Source organism: Triturus cristatus, chromosome 1_1, assembly GCF_964204655.1.
Source record: "Triturus cristatus chromosome 1_1, aTriCri1.1, whole genome shotgun sequence".
Lineage (NCBI taxonomy): Eukaryota > Metazoa > Chordata > Amphibia > Caudata > Salamandridae > Triturus > Triturus cristatus.
The window spans coordinates 1,305,484,949-1,305,507,236 of record NC_140579.1 but is presented as its reverse complement, the minus strand read 5'-3'; the positions used below and the strand labels follow the sequence as shown (position 1 = coordinate 1,305,507,236).

The 22,288-nt window shown below is 44.3% G+C and overlaps 1 protein-coding gene across 7 annotated transcripts in view; it reads left to right on the top strand.

Moving 5' to 3' along the window:
• The window catches only part of MAGI3 (membrane associated guanylate kinase, WW and PDZ domain containing 3), a 2,362,625-nt gene that overhangs the window by 1,440,031 nt on the left and 900,306 nt on the right, over positions 1 to 22,288 (top strand). For all 7 annotated transcript variants that reach the window (XM_085653126.1, XM_085653134.1, XM_085653154.1 and 4 more), the window contains 2 exons: positions 2,878 to 3,052; positions 3,487 to 3,566. In XM_085653126.1, the coding sequence (XP_085509252.1) occupies positions 2,878 to 3,052; positions 3,487 to 3,566 (255 nt within the window). The remainder of the gene's footprint in view (positions 1 to 2,877; positions 3,053 to 3,486; positions 3,567 to 22,288) is intronic.

Sequence of the window (22,288 nt, the reverse complement as noted above, 5' to 3'; positions counted from 1 at the left end):
CAGGCTATACCGGCCATTGAAGGCCCCTCCCTTTAACAAGGAAGCAGGCCTACAATGGCTGGTATAGTCTGCTACGAAGGTTTATAAGGCTATTAGAACATTCCGCTCCTAGAGGACAGAATGTTCCAAATAGTAAAGAAAAGGCCTTGTGGAGCCCGAGGGGGTTTAAATCCCCTCTGGCTCTGTGGGGGCCTTTGTTCACAGCAAGAGCTGTGAACAAAGGCAAACTTTGGAATGTTGATGCTTCAGTCTTCTACCAGCCATTAGAATCCCTGCATTGTCTTCAATGGAGCTCCCAACATTCCATTGTTCAAATGTGGGTTTGCTTCTCCAGTGGATAATAAGGTAGAAAAGGGGGAAACTCCCAATCTTCAAAGGGGCTCTCGGTCTTCTTTCCTTAACACGCTTTAGTCTGACCCTCTACAAAGAATCAATGAAATGTTTTGAGGGGAGCTCCATATTGCATGTCTACTGTGCGAGATCCTCTTAATCTTAGACACCACTTAAATGTAGCAAACCCAAAATGGAACCCTGAGTATATTCAGCCACTTGCCTCACGAGCTCCATACACACATTTTCTACACATGCTAAATAGTACACCTAAAGATAATTCTGGGTAACGGACAAGAGTAATTATCAGTGGCTGAGATTAGTTTGAGGAATCCACCTACCATTTGTTTTTATTCCTCAGTGCAATGAGTATGCTCACTGTGCCATAGGACCACTCTGTCAGTCTACCCCACTCCACCCCATTGCAGTCTACCCCACCCCATTCTACTCCAATCCACTCCAATCTACCTTACTTAACTTAAATATACCCCACTCAAAACTACCCCTCTCCAAGCATCCCTTTTCAGTCTGCCCAATCCAACCTGCCCCACTTCAATGTACCCCACTCCATTCTAATCTACCCTACTCCACTCCACCCAATATAACCCACTCCACCCTAATATACCCCACTCCACTCTTATGTACTACACTACACTCTTCCCTACTCCAATGTTGACTCCACTCCAATATATCTGACTCCACTCCACCCCACTTCAGTCCAATCTACGCCACTCCAATCTACCCACTCCAATTCACCCAATCTACCCCACACCACTCTATCCCAGTCTACCCCACTCCTATCTATCTCACTTTAGTCTACCCCACTTAACTCCGATATATCCTACAATAATCCACCCAATCTACCCCACTTCACTCTACCCCATTCCACCCTAATCTGCTCCACTGATCTCTACTCCTATCTGCCCCACTCCAATCCACCGCAATCTACTCTAGTGTATCCCACTCCAATATGTCCCTTTCCAATCTACCCTACTCCAATCTAACCTACTGTGCTCCAGTCTACCCCACTCCACTCTACACCACTCCACCCTAATCTACTCCACTTCACCCCAACCTACCCCACTAAAGTCTACCCCATGCCTCTCTACTCATCCTGCCTTCGGTCTACCCCCACTCTCCCCCGCTCCAAAGCACTCCACCCTACTCCATCCCAATCTACTCCACACCACTCAATCTACCCCCACACCACTAAATCTGTACCACTCCTCTCTACCACACTCTAATCTGCCCCACACCATTCTGTTCTTGCCTACTATAATTCACCCCACTCTCCTCCAATTTACCCCACTCCACCCCACTCTCCTCCAATTTACCCCACTGCACTTCAATCTACCCCAGTATATTCAACTCTAATATACACCAATCTACTCCATTCCACCCCAATATATCCCACTCCACCTCGGTCTACCCCAATTCAATCTACCCCACTCCAGTCTACCATGCTAATCGACCCAATTACCCCCTTCAATCTACCCACTCCATTCTACGCCACTTCACCTCAGTTCATTCTACTCCACTCCACTCTACTATATGCCAATCTACCCCACTCCATGCCACTAACTTTTAGCAATTTTGAACAGCAGACACACTGGTGTGCATAATGGCTAAAAACACAGTGCCAAAGCTAATAGCTCTTGCGTAGGCGATACCTATTGGCTGTGCTAGTGCTTATTTGTTTTTCTCACTGCAGCTGAAATCTAGCAGGCTGTTGTAGACATAGTAGAAGGGAGTTTTTGATCAAGCAGTGTTTATGTGAATTCAGTTAATGTGTAAGCAGTATTATAAATGAAGGTAAAACATGTATCCAGATACTAAATGATGTTCATAATCGGGGACTCCTGCAGTACAGATAATTTTAACAAAATATTTTAACAGAGGATGACTTGTTAGAGCCTCCCACCATTAGAGCTTCAGTTCATTGATATTATGAGTCCCAAAACAATCCTTTGAAGTAGCCTCTAGTCAGCAATGGTACAACCAGTCAAGCCGAGCTATATGTGTGACATCAAATTCATCAAGTGAAAATATTACATGTTCATTTTTTCACTATGACGTGCCCTTTTCTCTTTATCTGTGTATTGCACTGGAGAACCCTCAGTTGAACAGCAGAAATGCAGCAGTTTCAACACACACTCCCATAGTACGCGTTCAATACATGATCACCTTAGGAAAGAATAATTTTTTAAAAAAAGAAAAGCATTTTTTTAAACAGTATTGCAAGGAAAAGTACTGGGCTATTATCTTTCCAATTGCATTTGGCAACATGAAGTTTTAGGTGGCTTATGTTTACCCCTGTTGGTTATGGTTAGTGGTTGTAAGAGGAATACCAACCTTTAAGAGATTTATCCATACCCACCATGACTGTGATGTGATGGTACTATCTCGTTTGCTTTCACCTGTAAATGAGCTATATTTCTTTTCTATCATGCCATCTTTTTACTTTGATAATAGGGTCTAAGCACTTGCCAGTGGTTATCATGCAAGGGGCTTTTTTTAACCAAATTCTTTTCCCTTATCCCTTTACAGAGCTCAAGGACAGGCACCCCGAGTCTGTGGACTGGGGAAAGACTGTTCCCAGTTACAACCAGACCAGCAGTTCGATGGACTTTCGGAATTACTTCATGAGAGACGACAATTTGGAGCCTCTGCCCAAAAATTGGGAGATGGCGTACACCGACACGGGGATGATCTACTTCATTGAGTAAGCATGCATGTCTGTTGAATCCTTTGTTGGGTCATGAGTGCATATCAAGGTTAGCCTGATAACTGTGACCCTCTATCTGTTAGTTGACCAACAAATGGATTCTTTTGCCTCGTATTGGCCTTCAGGGGATATTCTGGCCCACCACAAAACTTCAATTAAATAAGTGATTACATCTGGAAGAAAGAGAAATATTGTTAACACACAGTTCGCTACATGGGTGGCTTATTAACTAGGCGCTCATTTAATTAGTTAAATAATATTGCTTCATTGTCTTTCACACTGCAAATTTTGGTATGGAACTGTATGTTGTCTTGAAAAGTCATTGAGCAGTGTGTTGAGTGGCACAGCTCATTCAACACTTGTACGAATGTGAGCATTGTTAATGTCTCAGCGTGGGTCATTGATTCTAACTTGACTCTTCTTTTCCTAAGTCACAACACTAAGACAACCACCTGGCTGGATCCGCGACTGTGTAAGAAGGCCAAGGCTCCCGAAGACTGCGAAGATGGAGGTGAGTCAACAGCCTGGTCTTTCCTTGCTTGGACCAGAACTTCTCTGATTCACATGAAAATTATCATCGGCATCTGGATACATTTTGTAGATATCCGCTAAAGTCACGCATGTATACTTAAGACTTTTCTATTTTGTTCTACAAGTAAATAGAGTGCACAAAAGTGCACAATATGCAAACATAATTGTGGCAACAAAGTAACAGATACTTCTAGATAAACACAAAATAAATTGGTCATATGGCCCCATGATCATATCACATCAACGTATGTGATCAGCTGAAAGAACAATATAGGCCCTCAAACCTTACAGTGGAGGATCACTTAGAATATTAATTTCGGCATTCTTCAATGTCTAAAAAGCAATCTAAATGATGCAGGTTTACACCCTCCCACCAGCTAATCCAAGCACATTTTTTCTCACCCTCTTTTGTGCGCCTTGATGTACAGACACTAGACCCTCTCGCCCACAATTATTCTCTTGCACTGTGATGGTATGGCCTATGCTTTCTGCTGCACCTTACAGGATTTTTCTTTTGTGTGTTTGTACCCCTAAGAGGGCACACAATACATTCAGTCGATGTGGCAAATGACTTATCTGGCTGGGGCATAACCCATTACTCATAGAGGTATTGCATATTTCTGGGAATATTATTTATGCGCTCGCATGGTGCCACTGACCTGAAATGCCATTATAATGCGCATGTCTGGACCAGCCCTGTTGTTCATCTTTTGATGACTGCTGCTGTGGTCCTGCCCACGCTTATTCTTCCTTCTCTTTTGTAATTGTAAATTGTATGTATATAGTGGTAACTGCCCCGAAGAGGTATTGAAACTTTATGTTGCAAGCAGCAAGTTTGGGTACCCAAGGTTAGAGGTAAGAACACAGGAGATTCGTAAAAAGTGTTTTTTTCTTTCTTGTGGCCTACATGTGTTAAGGTAGTGTCGCTGAGATCTCATGAGTTTACTATTGTTTTGAAAGGGATGGATAAATGAATGCTTTTTTTAAATTTAAGCAGAGATAAAATGTCAAAAATTAGCATGAAATTTTAAAAGCTCAGAGAAGAAAAAAATGTGTGTGTCCCACGGACATGTTTGCACTGCATATGTGACAAGGCCTTGGACTATTTTCCAAATGGTCAATTTGTTTAGCTTTCGCCATCACACCTCTTGGGCTGTTCTTGTAAAAGCTCTTGTAAAGAAAAACAAGCATTTGCAATGCAATAGTTCTCGCATTAGTAACTGAGCTACTGGCATTGTAAATGAAAAAAATAAGTAACAAAAGAAATTCCACGAAGCAAGGAAATGGTGTAGTACGACAGGGTGTTACTGTGTGTCCCTGTGTAGTTGCCAAGGGACCTTTGTTAGCCATATAAGGTACTGCACCCTTAATTCAATTCTTTCTGTCTATAAATACATTAAGTGTGCACTACCTTATGTTGCTAATAGAGGTTCCTTTACAACACCACAGGGACACCTAGTAAAAGCCTGTGGCACTGCACCCTTTATTAGTTTAGTGTATTTGTGGCCGCCATTAATAAATATAATGCATGGTGTGCCCTGCTGCAGATAAACACTTTTATTTTTGCCAAAAATTTAGTTGAGCGAGCCAGCAAAATAAAAGTGAGATGCATGGCTGCCATTATAAATGATGAGGCGTGCGGCACGCCGCGCTGCAATGTAAATAAGAGTTGGGCAATCCGCATAACAGAAAACAAAGGCAGGCGGCTGCCATTGATGTTTATGAAAATTACAGCGTGTAAAGAATGTGACTTTTACAAAATATTTGTGTGCGAGCCGTGCAAAATAAAAAACAAAAGTCACGCGCCACCATTAGTAAAGATTATGCTAGCGGTACGCCGTGCTGCTTACACATTCCATGTACGCACAGGCCATGGAGTTGTGCCTCCAATAGCATTAACAAAATAGTGCTCACCAAGGGCCGTTTGTACATTATGATTATTTATGGGAGATGACAACAGAAGAGAGGAAGGTACTAAAGATGGACGATGAGGGACTACTAAAAAATAAACCAATGAAATACAAAGATTTCCAAAAGACAGGATCCAATAAAATTGGCTGAACATAGGCAGAGCCTAATGCCCATATTCTGATACAGCATGTCTTGAAGAGACCGCGCAAGCGCTGCCTAGGCAAGACCATAAAAAGCTTAGAATGGACTTAAAGCCCACCCATTACTTACCATTGGTTGGCTTCCATGCCATTCTCGTTTCCCTGCTTCTAATTCAGCCTTGTCTCCTGCTTCCTTTTCTGCTTCAAGTGTTTGGGTGTGGACCTACTATAGCTTCCTGTCAGTGGGCAGAATCCTTCAACTGCCTGAACGCTTACTGAAGTATGTTTTTTTTTTTTTGCTTTCTTCCTAGCACTCTATACAAGTGCATGTGTTTGTAGTCAGTCGCCCCGCTCCGCGTTGGCCCTGTCACCTTGTTGCCTCGCATCATTGGCTGGTCCCCTCCTGCGTCGCTCGTTGCCCCCTTTCTCTCTTCAGTTGGTGGCAGCTGCCTCTGTGCACCTTCGCCTTTTCCTAGTTGTTTGTATTAGACTCTAAACAAGTACTGGCAAAGCTAATATGTGAGATCTATGGCTTTGTCCATTTTTTTTTAACACGTTGTACACCAGCGCTTCTGCTATGCAGCATGCCTGAAAGTAACAAAAAAAGCTCTATGGAACACTTTCAACCATGCTGCACAGAAACCGCACTGCTGCACAACATGGCTAAACAACACATTGACAGTCAATGGATCCCGCATAAACAAGACCCATCAGCTTTGCCAAATGCTTGTTTTACTTTTTTGTTTTTTATGCACTCTTAAAGATTGCATGTGTCTGTGGTACCTCTCCCTCAACCTGCCTTCCTCCTGCTGTTGCTCACCCACCCCCTCCTGTTGTCCATGGCTTATTTTGCCTACCCCTCCTCCCGCTGTCCACTGTTTCCCACCCCTGCCCTCCTCCCTCATTCTGCTTGCCTCCCCCCTAATTGTTTTTCGTATTGCACAGCAGTGCTGGTTGCTGCGGAACATAGCTTTAAGGATAAAAAAGCATTATGATGAGGTTGACGATGGCTGCGTCATAGCACTTTTAATTTTTTTTTTTTACTTTAAGCCATGTTGCACAGTAGTTTGCACTACTGTGCAACATGTAAAAAGAAATTGACAAGATCAATAGATTTTGCATAGACTAAACCTATTGGCTTTGCCAATGCTTGTCTAAAGTACCCACCTTATAAGTTCACCACTACAAGTCTGGGGTTAATAGCCATACACTCCCGAGACCCCACCCTTATCCCAGTCAAACAAATGATAGTAAAAAGAGGGAATAACGTAATGGCAATATAGAACTGAGCATTAAACAGATATCTTAAAGGCCACCACCCTGCCTTTATTGCGTGTAAATAATCAAGTTTTTATTTGTAAAAGTGAAAAATCTTTGCCTCGGTCCTTTCATGTCTTTCCATTTGACAGCTATTGTCAGACTAGTATCAGGAAATACGACTATCTCTGTCTCCTTGGTTGCATGCTCTGGGTCGCTTTCTGCTGTGATTCATCGTGGAGGGTCTGCAAAGCCACCAGGGGTTTATTTTGTGGTCTCATATACCCCTTATGGACAGTCCCACTGAGTTCTTGTCAGGGAGCTTCAGCAAGATGTCTTTCCTTAAGAACTCCTACATTGATTCTTTCAATGCTCTGTCCTCTTCCGTGAAGGAGGCACCAGTTGTGGTCTCTTTGGCCTGGTCTGTCAATGCTCTTCTTTAGGTGGAACATCTCTCAAAATGGATTTAATCCTATGCTTTAGCCATTAGGAATATTTAGTGCTGATTTCATATAATATACCTAAAGGATTATGGTAAGTGTTTCTCCTCCATTACCAAACCCGTTCATTGAACAGGCCCGTCATTCTTGCTCAACAATCTGTTGGCATGCCACATCTCCAGATGCAGTGAACCCTTGGTGGCAAGGCCTATGAATGATATTGTGGCCTTTTGTGGCACTCCTTACCATCCTAGGTGTGCAGAGTGCAGACTCGTGAGACCTGGTAGCGGCCATGCAGCACCTTTTTGTGGTACGTACTATCATCTCAGGCATGTGCCGTGCCTCTCAGGATTTCTAGTAGGAAAGGTGATGCTACTAGACCCGTCTCAAGAAACCCACACCGACCCGATGTGTAGTTGTGAAAGTCCCATGCTGACACAGAAAGACAAGTGTATTGATCTGTGTGTTCTGACAGTTTCTGCTCTGCTGCTTGAGTGATACAACCACAGAGAAAACTACAGCCTGGTGGTTTAAACACAGAAGCTGGTATTGCATCCCTTTCTGAAACCGCCTGTTTGAGAATCGTGATCCTTTTCTTGCGGCTTCAATCAATGAAGAGCTCCACAGGTGAAATCAAAGTGTTCTCTCCACAGATACTGCAACATTAACTCAGTTCTTATTTTAAGTCTTCATTCTTAATCTTTGCCTGGTGTGACTGGATGTATTGTTTTGTCTTTTACATTCAGAGCTTAATTACAAAGTTGCAAACTGTTGTTGATTTTGTTGTAAGCTGTTCTACATCACCACCTACCCAAGCCATCTCAGCTTATTGGGGTGTTGTGTGCAGGAGGCGCGACCAGCTTCAGTCTCATCTAAGTACTGGTCTAGGAATGTGTAGTCGCATTGCGACAGAAACACAGCAAAGTGTAGACCGAATGTGACCTTTGCGCATGGCCAAAGCACATCTGTCAGACTTCTTCTACTGTACTATTTCCATGCGCCATCACCTTTTTTGTGTTTGATGTAGATGTGTGACCCCAAAGTTAATGGGTCCTTAGTGTTGGCATGCAAGCTTTAGGTTAAACAGGAAACAAGATCCTTGTTACACCTAATAGCAACGTTTTTCAGACACTACCTCTTTTTTCCTTTAGGATATAACAGGATATTTTCTTCTGTCACACTTAAGTCTTCAGTTGTGTTCCGGTGCCTGCAAACAGTTTTGATTTTTCAAAATTCTCTCTTCCCAATGTATCCTTTGGGGTAAAAAGTGGGGCCTCTATTTTCAGGCCATTTCTTTTGTCTCTCTTCTGGGCATAAAATTCTTTTGAAAGTTTTTTTTGGCCCATCCCCTACTTGGAAGCCTGTTGATTTGGTCTGAATCAGCTGACTTGCTTTATTGAAAGTAATTGATGAAAGTGGCGAGGCTCAATTGCTTCAGACTTATTTTTCTTTGAGAGAGGAATTGTATAAGGATTGTTTCAGACGAGCAGCTCACACTCGTATTCGGCATTAAAGCAATTAAAGCAAATATTGGAATGGTTCACCTTTCTCCCCTCTTTCAGCCCCTGCCTCAATTTGATAATTTCCTGGGCTTTCCTCCTTACCTCTTAGCCCTCATACGATGAAGGACCAAAATCAGGCAAGGGACGTCAATGCAGGTTAACTTCAACATGTCCGCGTCACCATTATGGAAGCGTGGAGAGGTGCCCTAAGTTTAATTCTGTGATACTTTAGGGAATGGGACGTGTTTCGCTTTCCAGCTTTCTGTAACCTCTCAAAAGCTATCTTCAAATTTCTTTGTCTGGCCAAAGATAGGTGCTGTACCTCTCTCTGAAGTTTTGTCCTATTATTCTTCTTTCTCTGCTGCCGCCTCCTCCTCTGTCTTGCATTTGTCTCTGCAATGACTACCTTTCTGCCAGCCTAGTCGTCAGCTCAGAATTGTACATTGATCACCTATTGTTTGCCGCAAGATAGCAGAAGCTTTTATGCGCATGTAAACTTTTTTTTCTGTCTGCCATCCAATTAAATACATTTTTGCAATGCCTTTCTGGGAGCTAGTAACTGGGCAATGAGGTAGAATAGAAACTTTAGGAAAGGTGCTTGTGGGTAAAAGACTTGTCCACTAGATTAACCACTAACCTTGGGTTCGGGAGCAGCATACTACTTGCTGTAAAGCACTTCAACGCCTCATCAGTAAGGTAGTAAGTATTATATAAATCCAAATACAATTTCTTGTACATATACTGCCTTCTAAACAATTTGCACTCGACGTATGCATTTTGTTTGTTTTGAATATTGTGTCTACTCTATCACACAAATCACAAAAAAAAACAAAGCAAACGTAACTAAGATAACAAATTAAATGAGTTGAATTCACTGGGTTAAGTTAACCATTTGATAAATACGCGGTCGAACAATGGAGTTAACTGCATCGGCTTTAACTTGATTAGTATTGGTACTTCCAGCACATCTGTGCCAACAGTGGCGGCTGTCTAGTGAAGAAACTGGGGGTGAAAAGTGTTTATGGTACAAATGGTTAGAATAGGTTTTATTTTGACCATGGCTGGAATAGTGACTAACCAATAGAGTTTGGCAGTCTCAGCATGATTTCCAAACTAAGATTGTGGTGAATAATATTTGGATGATTGTTTGAGCAAAAATTCGTGTTGGTTAATTACTTTCAGTCCTAATCCTTTTCTGTATGGTAATAGTACACTTCAGGATGGTTATCCCACATCTATGGCAATTCAGATTTGAAATACAGTATATGGTGTAGCCAAACCTTCTGTGGTGTCATCTCTGTTGTCTGACACCCACTGCCAACTTTACTTTCTATTTGCCAAATCAACCAAATCATACCAGCCTCATTTCCTCCACTGGGTCTCTCACCCACGTTGTTTAGCACATCACCAAGGGATAAACTAATGCCACTTCTCAAACTGGCACCCCCGCACAGTGCCTCATTAATATGTTGATGGAAATTGTGATTTTATTCCAAGGTTTGCAGAAGTGTACAGATTTAATCTGCTTTTTAAGGAGATCTTGAGTGAGACCCGGCTTTGAATCATAAGCATTTCTGTCTCTGCATTTATTCATTTCTCAATGTGGAAAAAGATACCCCTCATATGGAAACTCCTTAATATTATAATCCTGTCAAATGGCACTGTCTGCTTCCATTTGTACCATGGGAAAGTATTTCCTTTTTTCTATAACACAATGAATTTGCCTGTGTTTTCCAGGATAGGAAATGGGCAACAAAATGATTGTGAATACCCACAATCTCACCGGTTTAGGTCTGTTCACTGCCCTTTACATCAGGAAAGGCACCAGGGCTAGATGGACTGCCGGGCGACCTGTTTAACAAGCATTTACAATGCAATGGTCTCGGCATTGTTAAAGTTAGAGCTATTGGCATTGCTCATGACATTATTTTAGTTTATGTTTTTGTTTTTAAAACGTTTAAAGAAACGTCATTGGTATTTACAATGTCAATAGCTTTGGATCAACACTAGGGTAGATGGCTTGGGGATGCTTGCTGGGTCGTGAGAGAGATATTGGGGAATGCAAGGAAAAGGCAGAATGGAAAAAGAAAGGAAAGAGGTGGAAGCGTATGGCGGGGTTTTATTATTGTAATGTTCCCAAGTCTGGAGTTTAAGGGAGGGGGAATTACAGGAATGTAATGTATTAGTGAGGTTTCGTTGATGATGTTTACTGCAATGTTATGAAGTCAGGTAGTCATAGGCTCCAATAACCAAGTAGGCAGGCGGTTTCAGTATTTAGCAGAAGGATCTTTCCAGTTAAGAGAATATAAACGTGTTGCCACGGTAAAACTGGAAGACAGGTTGTAGCACTAAAGTGACAGTAGTTTGGTATTTGGGGGAGGAGGGGGGGGGAGGGAGACACGGTAATGGCATATTCACCCGGGGAGGGAAGGCTCAAGGAAGGGAAAGAGTAAGTTTGTGGCTTTGGAGCAAAATTGGGGGGGTTTCACATGGGGGGGATTGCAGGAGTGTGAGGGAGTCTAGGGAATGAAAGGAAAAGGCTGCAATGGAAGATAAGAGAAAGAGGTAGAAGCATATGGCGGGGTTTTGCAATTGCAATGTTCATAAATTGGGATTAAGGAAGAGGGAAATGACAGGAGTTTAATGTATAAGTGAGATTTGGTGGATAATGTTTTCTGTAATGTTATGATGTCATCCTACAAACAGATCTTAATCAAGTGCCTTCTTTTGCTAGCAAAGATTGGTGACATATGGGTTCTTGTCAGCACGTCCAGTAACATCTGATAATTCTTCTATAACATAAGTGACGTCCACATTCCATTACCAACGGGCATACTTTTGATGATGCAAACGTCTGCCAATGGCTTTGTAACTTTAAGCAGACCAGACAAGGTCGAAGCATTACAACACTTCACCCTAACCACATCCAGCATACACACTACGTACGGTTTCAAGGCAACATCATCGACGCATTCACACATGTCTAGGGAGTGCAGTTATATACATAATTCATGCATAGTTTGGACGAGATGAATAATTATAGCGTATTTAAAATACCTTTAGGGAACTTTGCAATACAGACAAGTCTGCATATTGAAGCCTGGTGACATCAAGACATTTGTCAGCGTTCCCCGTGCACATTACACACTACGAGCTAAAGTAAGATTGTCCCGTTGTTCTTCGGACACAACTGGTGAAAAGGGTTTTCACGCACGCTCTGCCCTTGTGACCGCAACACTAAAGACGGCTGGCAGCATCGGATCTTCCTGTGAAATAAAACTATATTTACAAACCCAGCCGCGAGGAGACCGTTGAAGAACAGCGAAGGGAGCGACGAAGAGAAACTGAAGAGGGACCCAGGTGAGAGGGAACCGTAAAGTGTCTGTGGCATTCGGGGTGCCATTTTAACACCAGCTGCACACGGGTGTGTGTTCGGATGTTGGCGCTATGCTGCTGGTGGTAATTGAATCATGCACTTTAGGCCCAGACTTATGCTTCTGAGGAATGTCTGCAGTGAGACTGCACGGGGGTCTCGACGCCCTGCACCCCGGATTACTACTGTTACTATCGGCCGGGCACGCAGTGTGTGCTACGCGGCATGTCTGCAGACACCTCAGCAAAAGAGGGCATAGGAAAGGAACATCCAGCATACACACTACGTACGGTTTCAAGGCAACATCATCGACGCATTCACACATGTCTAGGGAGTGCAGTTATATACATAATTCATGCATAGTTTGGACGAGATGAATAATTATAGCGTATTTAAAATACCTTTAGGGAACTTTGCAATACAGACAAGTCTGCATATTGAAGCCTGGTGACATCAAGACATTTGTCAGCGTTCCCCGTGCACATTACACACTACGAGCTAAAGTAAGATTGTCCCGTTGTTCTTCGGACACAACTGGTGAAAAGGGTTTTCACGCACGCTCTGCCCTTGTGACCGCAACACTAAAGACGGCTGGCAGCATCGGATCTTCCTGTGAAATAAAACTATATTTACAAACCCAGCCGCGAGGAGACCGTCGAAGAACAGCGAAGGGAGCGACGAAGAGAAACTGAAGAGGGACCCAGGTGAGAGGGAACCGTAAAGTGTCTGTGGCATTCGGGGTGCCATTTTAACACCAGCTGCACACGGGTGTGTGTTCGGATGTTGGCGCTATGCTGCTGGTGGTAATTGAATCATGCACTTTAGGCCCAGACTTATGCTTCTGAGGAATGTCTGCAGTGAGACTGCACGGGGGTCTCGACGCCCTGCACCCCGGATTACTACTGTTACTATCGGCCGGGCACGCAGTGTGTGCTACGCGACATGTCTGCAGACACCTCAGCAAAAGAGGGCATAGGAAAGGAACATCCAGCATACACACTACGTACGGTTTCAAGGCAACATCATCGACGCATTCACACATGTCTAGGGAGTGCAGTTATATACATAATTCATGCATAGTTTGGACGAGATGAATAATTATAGCGTATTTAAAATACCTTTAGGGAACTTTGCAATACAGACAAGTCTGCATATTGAAGCCTGGTGACATCAAGACATTTGTCAGCGTTCCCCGTGCACATTACACACTACGAGCTAAAGTAAGATTGTCCCGTTGTTCTTCGGACACAACTGGTGAAAAGGGTTTTCACGCACGCTCTGCCCTTGTGACCGCAACACTAAAGACGGCTGGCAGCATCGGATCTTCCTGTGAAATAAAACTATATTTACAAACCCAGCCGCGAGGAGACCGTCGAAGAACAGCGAAGGGAGCGACGAAGAGAAACTGAAGAGGGACCCAGGTGAGAGGGAACCGTAAAGTGTCTGTGGCATTCGGGGTGCCATTTTAACACCAGCTGCACACGGGTGTGTGTTCGGATGTTGGCGCTATGCTGCTGGTGGTAATTGAATCATGCACTTTAGGCCCAGACTTATGCTTCTGAGGAATGTCTGCAGTGAGACTGCACGGGGGTCTCGACGCCCTGCACCCCGGATTACTACTGTTACTATCGGCCGGGCACGCAGTGTGTGCTACGCGGCATGTCTGCAGACACCTCAGCAAAAGAGGGCATAGGAAAGGAACATCCAGCATACACACTACGTACGGTTTCAAGGCAACATCATCGACGCATTCACACATGTCTAGGGAGTGCAGTTATATACATAATTCATGCATAGTTTGGACGAGATGAATAATTATAGCGTATTTAAAATACCTTTAGGGAACTTTGCAATACAGACAAGTCTGCATATTGAAGCCTGGTGACATCAAGACATTTGTCAGCGTTCCCCGTGCACATTACACACTACGAGCTAAAGTAAGATTGTCCCGTTGTTCTTCGGACACAACTGGTGAAAAGGGTTTTCACGCACGCTCTGCCCTTGTGACCGCAACACTAAAGACGGCTGGCAGCATCGGATCTTCCTGTGAAATAAAACTATATTTACAAACCCAGCCGCGAGGAGACCGTCGAAGAACAGCGAAGGGAGCGACGAAGAGAAACTGAAGAGGGACCCAGGTGAGAGGGAACCGTAAAGTGTCTGTGGCATTCGGGGTGCCATTTTAACACCAGCTGCACACGGGTGTGTGTTCGGATGTTGGCGCTATGCTGCTGGTGGTAATTGAATCATGCACTTTAGGCCCAGACTTATGCTTCTGAGGAATGTCTGCAGTGAGACTGCACGGGGGTCTCGACGCCCTGCACCCCGGATTACTACTGTTACTATCGGCCGGGCACGCAGTGTGTGCTACACGACATGTCTGCAGACACCTCAGCAAAAGAGGGCATAGGAAAGGAACATCCAGCATACACACTACGTACGGTTTCAAGGCAACATCATCGACGCATTCACACATGTCTAGGGAGTGCAGTTATATACATAATTCATGCATAGTTTGGACGAGATGAATAATTATAGCGTATTTAAAATACCTTTAGGGAACTTTGCAATACAGACAAGTCTGCATATTGAAGCCTGGTGACATCAAGACATTTGTCAGCGTTCCCCGTGCACATTACACACTACGAGCTAAAGTAAGATTGTCCCGTTGTTCTTCGGACACAACTGGTGAAAAGGGTTTTCACGCACGCTCTGCCCTTGTGACCGCAACACTAAAGACGGCTGGCAGCATCGGATCTTCCTGTGAAATAAAACTATATTTACAAACCCAGCCGCGAGGAGACCGTCGAAGAACAGCGAAGGGAGCGACGAAGAGAAACTGAAGAGGGACCCAGGTGAGAGGGAACCGTAAAGTGTCTGTGGCATTCGGGGTGCCATTTTAACACCAGCTGCACACGGGTGTGTGTTCGGATGTTGGCGCTATGCTGCTGGTGGTAATTGAATCATGCACTTTAGGCCCAGACTTATGCTTCTGAGGAATGTCTGCAGTGAGACTGCACGGGGGTCTCGACGCCCTGCACCCCGGATTACTACTGTTACTATCGGCCGGGCACGCAGTGTGTGCTACGCGGCATGTCTGCAGACACCTCAGCAAAAGAGGGCATGGAGGGAGGAATACAACGAGGCCTGGGAAAGTCACGGGCGCCACTGAAACGGCTAGCCAACAAATGTCGGGTGTCTTCTAAAAAACCAAAAATGTAGGATAAATTATAAGTCAAACATTTTACCGGAAATAAACCCATATACTGTTGTGATCAAATGTTATCTCCAAGAGCGTGTCACTGCTCGAAACCTTATAATACCCAGTGAATACACGGAGACTAACAGAAAGTCAAGCTTGTACAGTCAGATACACTCAGAGACAGACACCAGCACAACAACACGGCGCCGAACGGATAGATCGTCACGGGCAGACGACAGTAAAAAAATGGCGGATCGAAGCTTCGAAACTTTTTCAGATTCGGGGGCGTGTTCCTGCTGTTCTAAAAGGGCGTGGCTAAAAAGTGGAAAGAACAGCAAGGAACACGCCCCCGAATCTGAAAAAGACGGAGCCTATTTGGAGGGACGGCTCTCTCCTCCAATGGCTGGCCTCCGTTTAGGAAGCCAGCCAATGGAGGAGAAGCAAAAAGAGAGGCGGGCTAAATAGCCACTCTAGAAAACATTAAATCTTCCGACTTCCGGTTCTGCCTTCGGCAGACCGGTAGTCCTCGACCTAAAAAGGAACCAGATGTCTGGTCGCCTTATCTTACGATTCTCTTTAATGCTATCCTGGGAGGAATGTCCTTGCCAGGTACTTGGCTGGGGGCAGAGATCGTCCCAATTTTCAAAAAAGGTTCGCCTCTGCTCCCTGCCAACTATAGACCTATTAGTCTTATAGATGTACCTCAGAAGATCTTTGGCAGACTTATTCTAAACCGCCTCCAGGATTGGATTGAAGACACTGCGATCATGAGCCCTTATCAAGCGGGGTTCTTAAAAGGCATTTCTACCACTGACCAAATCTTCCGCCTGAACCTCCTATACTGGAAGACGGTGCTGATCGAGGGCGGCAGCCTTTATACGGTCTTTGTGGACCTCCGTGCCGCCTTCGATCTGGTGCCTAGGGACAAATTATGGGTGGTGCTAATGGATTTGGGGGTTCCTGCTGACATCCTCTCAATTTTGAGAAGATTGCACCAGGGAAATTTCGCCAAGCTAAGATGCGGAAGAGGAGGTACTCTCTCGGATGCTTTCCCCGTTGACAGGGGGGTTAGACAAGGCTGTGTCCTTGCCCCGACCCTCTTTTGCCTTTTTGTCAACGGGGTTATAAACCATCTTAGCGCCCTGAGCAACATTGATGCCCCCAAGCTGGATGGCAGCAGGGTCCCTGCAATTATGTTTGCAGATGATACCCTGCTGCTTTCCAAATCCCCTATGGGTCTACAACGGGTCCTGGATGGGTTCGCGACCTTTTGTGCGGATCGCGGTCTGGAGATCAATGCTGCAAAAACGAAATATATGATCTTCAATCCGACCCCCACAACGCGCGCGAGCCCTACCATAGGGTTTCCAGATTAGAGAGGGTTTATACTTTCGAATATCTGGGGATAGTGATCAATCAGTCTATGACCTGGGATTCCCATAAAACAAAGGTAAACATGAAATTGACCCAGTTGGTGGGTGGAATTGCCAGGATGACTAAAGGATTGTCTTATAGGCCTTTTGGCCCACATATACAAATTTACAAAGTTCAGGCCAGAGGGGCTGTCACTTATGGAGCCGAAATTTGGGGGCATACGCCTTCGCAGAAGCTCCAGGTAATAGAGAATACCTTCCTCAGGCAGCTGGCAGCCCTACCTGTAAGCACACCCCTTTTGCCACTCAGACTAGATCTGGGTTTAAGACCAATCTCAGAGGAGCTGGGTCTTAAACCCCTGACTTTTTGGTGTAAAATCTGGTCTTCACCGGAACTCTCTGCTTATAGAGCAGAATTGTCAGAGATTTTGCGACTCTATAAAAACACGCAAATACCATGGCTAACATACATAAAGCATACTTGCGAGCTATTAGGCAGACCAGACCTGTGGCATGACCCTGCGACCGCATGCCCTAGGGTCTCACATAAACTCATTTCGAAGGCATACTATGAGCATCACTTACGTGATGCCTTTACGAGTGTGCGGGAGGGATCTCGGACTTCCAATTTTTTGGCCTTGAAAGATTCATACCACCTAGAGCTGACTTTTAATGATATGGGCCCGCCACTCACAAGGAAGCTCTATATGCAATGGCGCTACTGTACCCTCCCTCTCAGGGCATATACGGCTCTTTGGGCACACTCGGACCACACAGCTTTATGCCCCTTTTGCAAGCATACACCTGAGACAGATTTGCATGTCATATTTTTCTGTCCAGTGTATCGGAAAGCAAGGCTGTACTGGCTCCGCCCTCTCCTTAGAAATCTGGGCTTTAGGCAGCATTCACAAGCTTTTAGAATACTGAAAACAGATCTTTCGCCTCCAATTGCTTTTGCTGTTGCCAAATTTCTAACAGCAATGTGGTTTACTCGTATGCATTGCCTCAAATTTACTGCAGTTGATGAATTAATGTGATGAATTTATTTTATCCTAAACTGTGCACTGCTCAAAAATTTCAATTGAAATATGATTCTATTCTATATTCTCATGATTTTATTGTAATTTCTTGTATTCTTTTATGGTCCGAGTGACCGAAATAAAGATAAATGAATGAATGAATGAATGAATGATTGTGAATACCCACAATCTCACCGGTTTAGGTCTGTTCACTGCCCTTTACATGCAGATCCCTTTTATTCCCCCCCCCGATCCTAATCTAAAACTGCAATAGTGAAACGTCCACCATGCTGGCATATTTTCCACTGCCACAAGCGCACCGCCCGCTTCAAAAATGCTACTGACACTAGTTCGAATCTACCCGTTCCCTCCCTCTGAAGTATCTAGGTATTACCTTGTATTTTTATTCTAACTTTCTTGATTATATACTTTTTCCCTGATACAATTTTAAATCTGTTCTATTTCTTTCATGGTGGCCTTTCTTTTTTTGTTGCCCCTCACTTCTGTATTGCACATTACGCGTATGCAGATGGTGCATAGCTGGAACATATATTATATCAAACGTAACTGTCATTCTGCATTCAAAACGGTCGGCTAATTAGCCCAGTGAGTTCAATTGAGGCTGTTGGTCTGGCGGTCACATGTCTGATTTCTGGCCAGACCAACTCATCCTTCCAAGGTAGATGAATTGAGTGTTATGAAAGTGAGTGTTAGTAACATCCGGCATTTAACACCGCATACTTGGCAAACTGTTTATTTTTCCATGCTCAGCGTTCTCACCTATCTTGTAAGCTTTGTTAGAATACAAATGCTTCATTGTGTTGATTCTCTTGGCTTGCTCTTTTATGGGATATTTTACTAATTTGTAGGAGAAAATTGACAACGTCCGCACATCCATCCATCCCTTCCTCCTCCCATCCATTCTTCTTCCCTCCCCATCCCTTGCTCCTCCCATCCATCATTCTCACTCCCCCATCCATCATTCTCACTCCCATCCATCCCTCACTCCGATCCATCCTTCCTTCCTTCCATCCATCCACCAATCATCCATCCATCAATCCCTACTGCTCTTTCCCGATAGTTGCATGCTGGTTCATCCGGACTTCTCAGACTATTATGGCTTTTCATTTCAATTGTAACCTCTGATAGAAGACTGGGTAGTTAGCTGCAGTGTTATCTGTTGCTGCCACTCGTACAAACATACCTGCCCTGTATAAAGGTAATAATCAAAGAATTATTTTCAAGTTAACCTGGGTAACCAACCAGGTCCTCGGCACAGGGCCTTATTTGTGAGGATGTTTGTTACAGAATGAACTGTCGTCCTCTGATAACCAATGCCATGCGGCCCACAAGGCTGTATTATGTACTCTTCGACATCAAAGAATCTGTTCACCCAATCAAAGCCAATGGCTCTGTTATAGAAGGTGCCCAGGGGCACAACCTGCATGTAGAGGTAAACAAGTTTATTAGAAAATAGTGCCAAATCCGGGTTAGGCTAATTTTTAACTTAGCAGACAAAAGGAGATGATGGACTAAGTGCTGAAACTTTTCAGACACTCACCCCCGGTCACAGATCTGGGTTGAATCCATCATCGTTCTTTAGCTCACTTCGCCACCCCAGTTTGGACCCAGCCATATGCAAATCAGTCTTGACCCTGTGCCTCATGGGAACTGTCCAGCCAGAACTGCCAGGCCAGGTCCTCCCTGGACCGGAAACAGGCATCCTGGGACCCGTTTCGAGGTAGCACCTCTCATCAGCCGGGCTAGCTTGAATGCAGTGGCAAAGTGAGCAAAGGACCCACGTATGGGCATACCCTGCCAACTTAGGGCAAACAAAGCAAACACAAGGAGATGATTGACGGAGTGTTGAAACTTTTCAGACACTCCCCCCCCCCCCCCCCCCCCCCCCACCCCCTGGATTCAAGCTAGCCTGGCTGAAATGGAGCGTTACCCCGAAACCGGTCCCAGGATGCTTGTTTCTGGTCCAGGGAAAACCTGGCTTGGTAGTTTGGGCTGGACTGTTCCCATGAGGCACAGGGTCAAGACTGATTTGCATATAGCTGGGTCTGAACTGGGAATGGTGAAGTGAGCTAAAGAATGATGATGGATTCAACCCAGATCTGTGAGTGTCTGAAAAGATTCAGCGCTCCATCCATCATCTCCTTGTGTTTGCGTTGTTCTCCCTAAGTTGGCAGGGTATGCCCAGACGTGGGTCCCTTGCTCACTTTGCCACTGGATTTAAGCTAGCCTAGCTGATGAGGGGTGTTACCCCAGAACCGGTCCCAGGAGGGTTGTTTCTGGTCCAGGAAAATATTGGCTTGGCAGTTCGGGCTGTACTGTTCCCATGAGGCATATGGTCAGACTAATTTGCATATACCTGAGTCTGAACTGGGTATACCTGAGTCTGAACTGGGGTGGCGAAGTGAGCTAAAGAATGATGATGGATTCAACCCAGATCTGTGACTGGGGGTGAGTGTCTAAAAAGATTCAGCGCTCCGTCCATCATCTCCTTGTGTTTGCTTTATATTTAACCTAACCAGGCCACATTAACAAGAGCGCTTGTCACATTGCAGAAGGGTGCAGGTTTATTTGTTGTGCATGAGCTACTCTGGTCATGTGTTCTGTTTGTTTTTTTATAAAATGATTGAAATTCAGCTTCAAATCACGATCTTCCTCCTTGTGGGCAAAATTATATTGTACCCAGTTTCCTCCGGAAGGGACATACATGTATTGTAACATTGCAAAGCTATGATCTAAACCACCGTCGTTATGACTGTGCAGTAGTAGTTCTTTGTTCTCCCATGTTTTTTGCGTTAATAAAACATTTGATTTCCTCTGTGCAGCAAATTATATATTTAATAGTCAATGAAAATAATGTGCCAGGACACATTTGATTTGCTGCTGTGCAAATAAAATTTCTAGTACTGCCCACTTACGTAAAACCATGCTATGCATTTGTGTGTTTTCTTTGTGCAGGACTTTATGAAAGCCTTGCTTTTAGGAAAGAGGCAGAATTTAGATATCTTCTAAATAGGCTTCCAGACTATGTGCGTGTTTCATACAGAGGGCTAGATTCTTGTGGTCCTTTCTGCATTTAAGCCTATTTACTGTTAATTTGATTATTTACCAGATGTGGTGTGCTTGTTTAATTTCTTAAAGGCACATTGTATTATTGCGTTCATTGTTATTTTGGTTTAATGCTAATTCCCTTGATTAACTACATTTTGTTTTCTGTAATGATTCTATTTGAATAAGTCTGCAAACCCTGGGAATTGCAAAAGTCTTGTTGTGCAGGTTTTTTTCTAATGGTCTTCGCTATGCGTTAAAGTTCAGGATTCTCCCTTTTCTACCTATCTACTCTCGTTAATTCAGGGAGTAGTGCCACCAAGCATGTACTCCCGCGTTTTGCGTTCCAGGCACTTAAATATTGCAAAGGAGTCACTGACACTTGTGAGGCCCCATCTATAATACAGATCACACTGGCACTAAATGTACTCCAAGGAGATCCCAAGGATGCATGCCCTCATTTCTATGGAGGCATGGCCCCTCACAATTGAGGAGATACTTTGCCTCTGGACATGTATTGTATTACAGATGTGGGCACAGAGACCAAAAGGCCATCAGGAGACACGCTGACTGTTATCCACATGGTTCACAACAGTGCCCCCAAGAGGGCACCCCTTGAAAAGGAGGAAAGGATAACGGAGGAGTGCAGACGTTCACCGACAGCTTTTAAATGCTCAAGTTCAGCATGCTGTCCACGAGCCAGGTTGTGCTTGCTCTCAATGCTGTGGATTGATTGGTGTCTCAGGATCTCTTGAGGCCTACTTCCATCTCCTATTCCATTGGCGTTTTCTCTAGCTCACCATGGGGGTCCAACACTTCCAGTTTGCTTTACTACCATTTGATCTAATGTTTGCTTCGTAGTTGTTCGCCAAAGTGTTGGCTCTAGTGGCAGTATCTCTCAGGATGCCAAACTCCATTGGTTTCCATACCTGATGAAAGCATGGTCAGTTGTGTTCGTCATAGAACGTTTTCAGTGCATCATAACCCTACTATGTTACTTGGGCTTGTGCATCACTGCCTGGAATGTTCACCTCGTCCCCAAGCAGAGGCTATCTCTCATAAGAGAAGAGAAGGATAAGCCTTCATGGATGTCATGTCCAACATTGCAGAGGATTACAGACATTTAGGATATGTTTCAAATGTTTGGATAGCCCATAGCCACTAAGGATGGATTTTATAAATTACTATTAATATACAGGAGAAATAAACGAGGGGGGGTAGCATGGAGCACTGTCTCGCACTGCCTGTAGACTGAAACACAGGAGTTCGTCCATCTACTTCTCTTAAACATATAGTGACTTTGAGACATGTAGATCTGATTTTGATATCCAGTAATACTACTAGTGCCCATCTCTTCTACTATAGCCCGTACATTCACTCTTGTGATTTTGAAACTAGAGGATTGTGTTACTACATCCA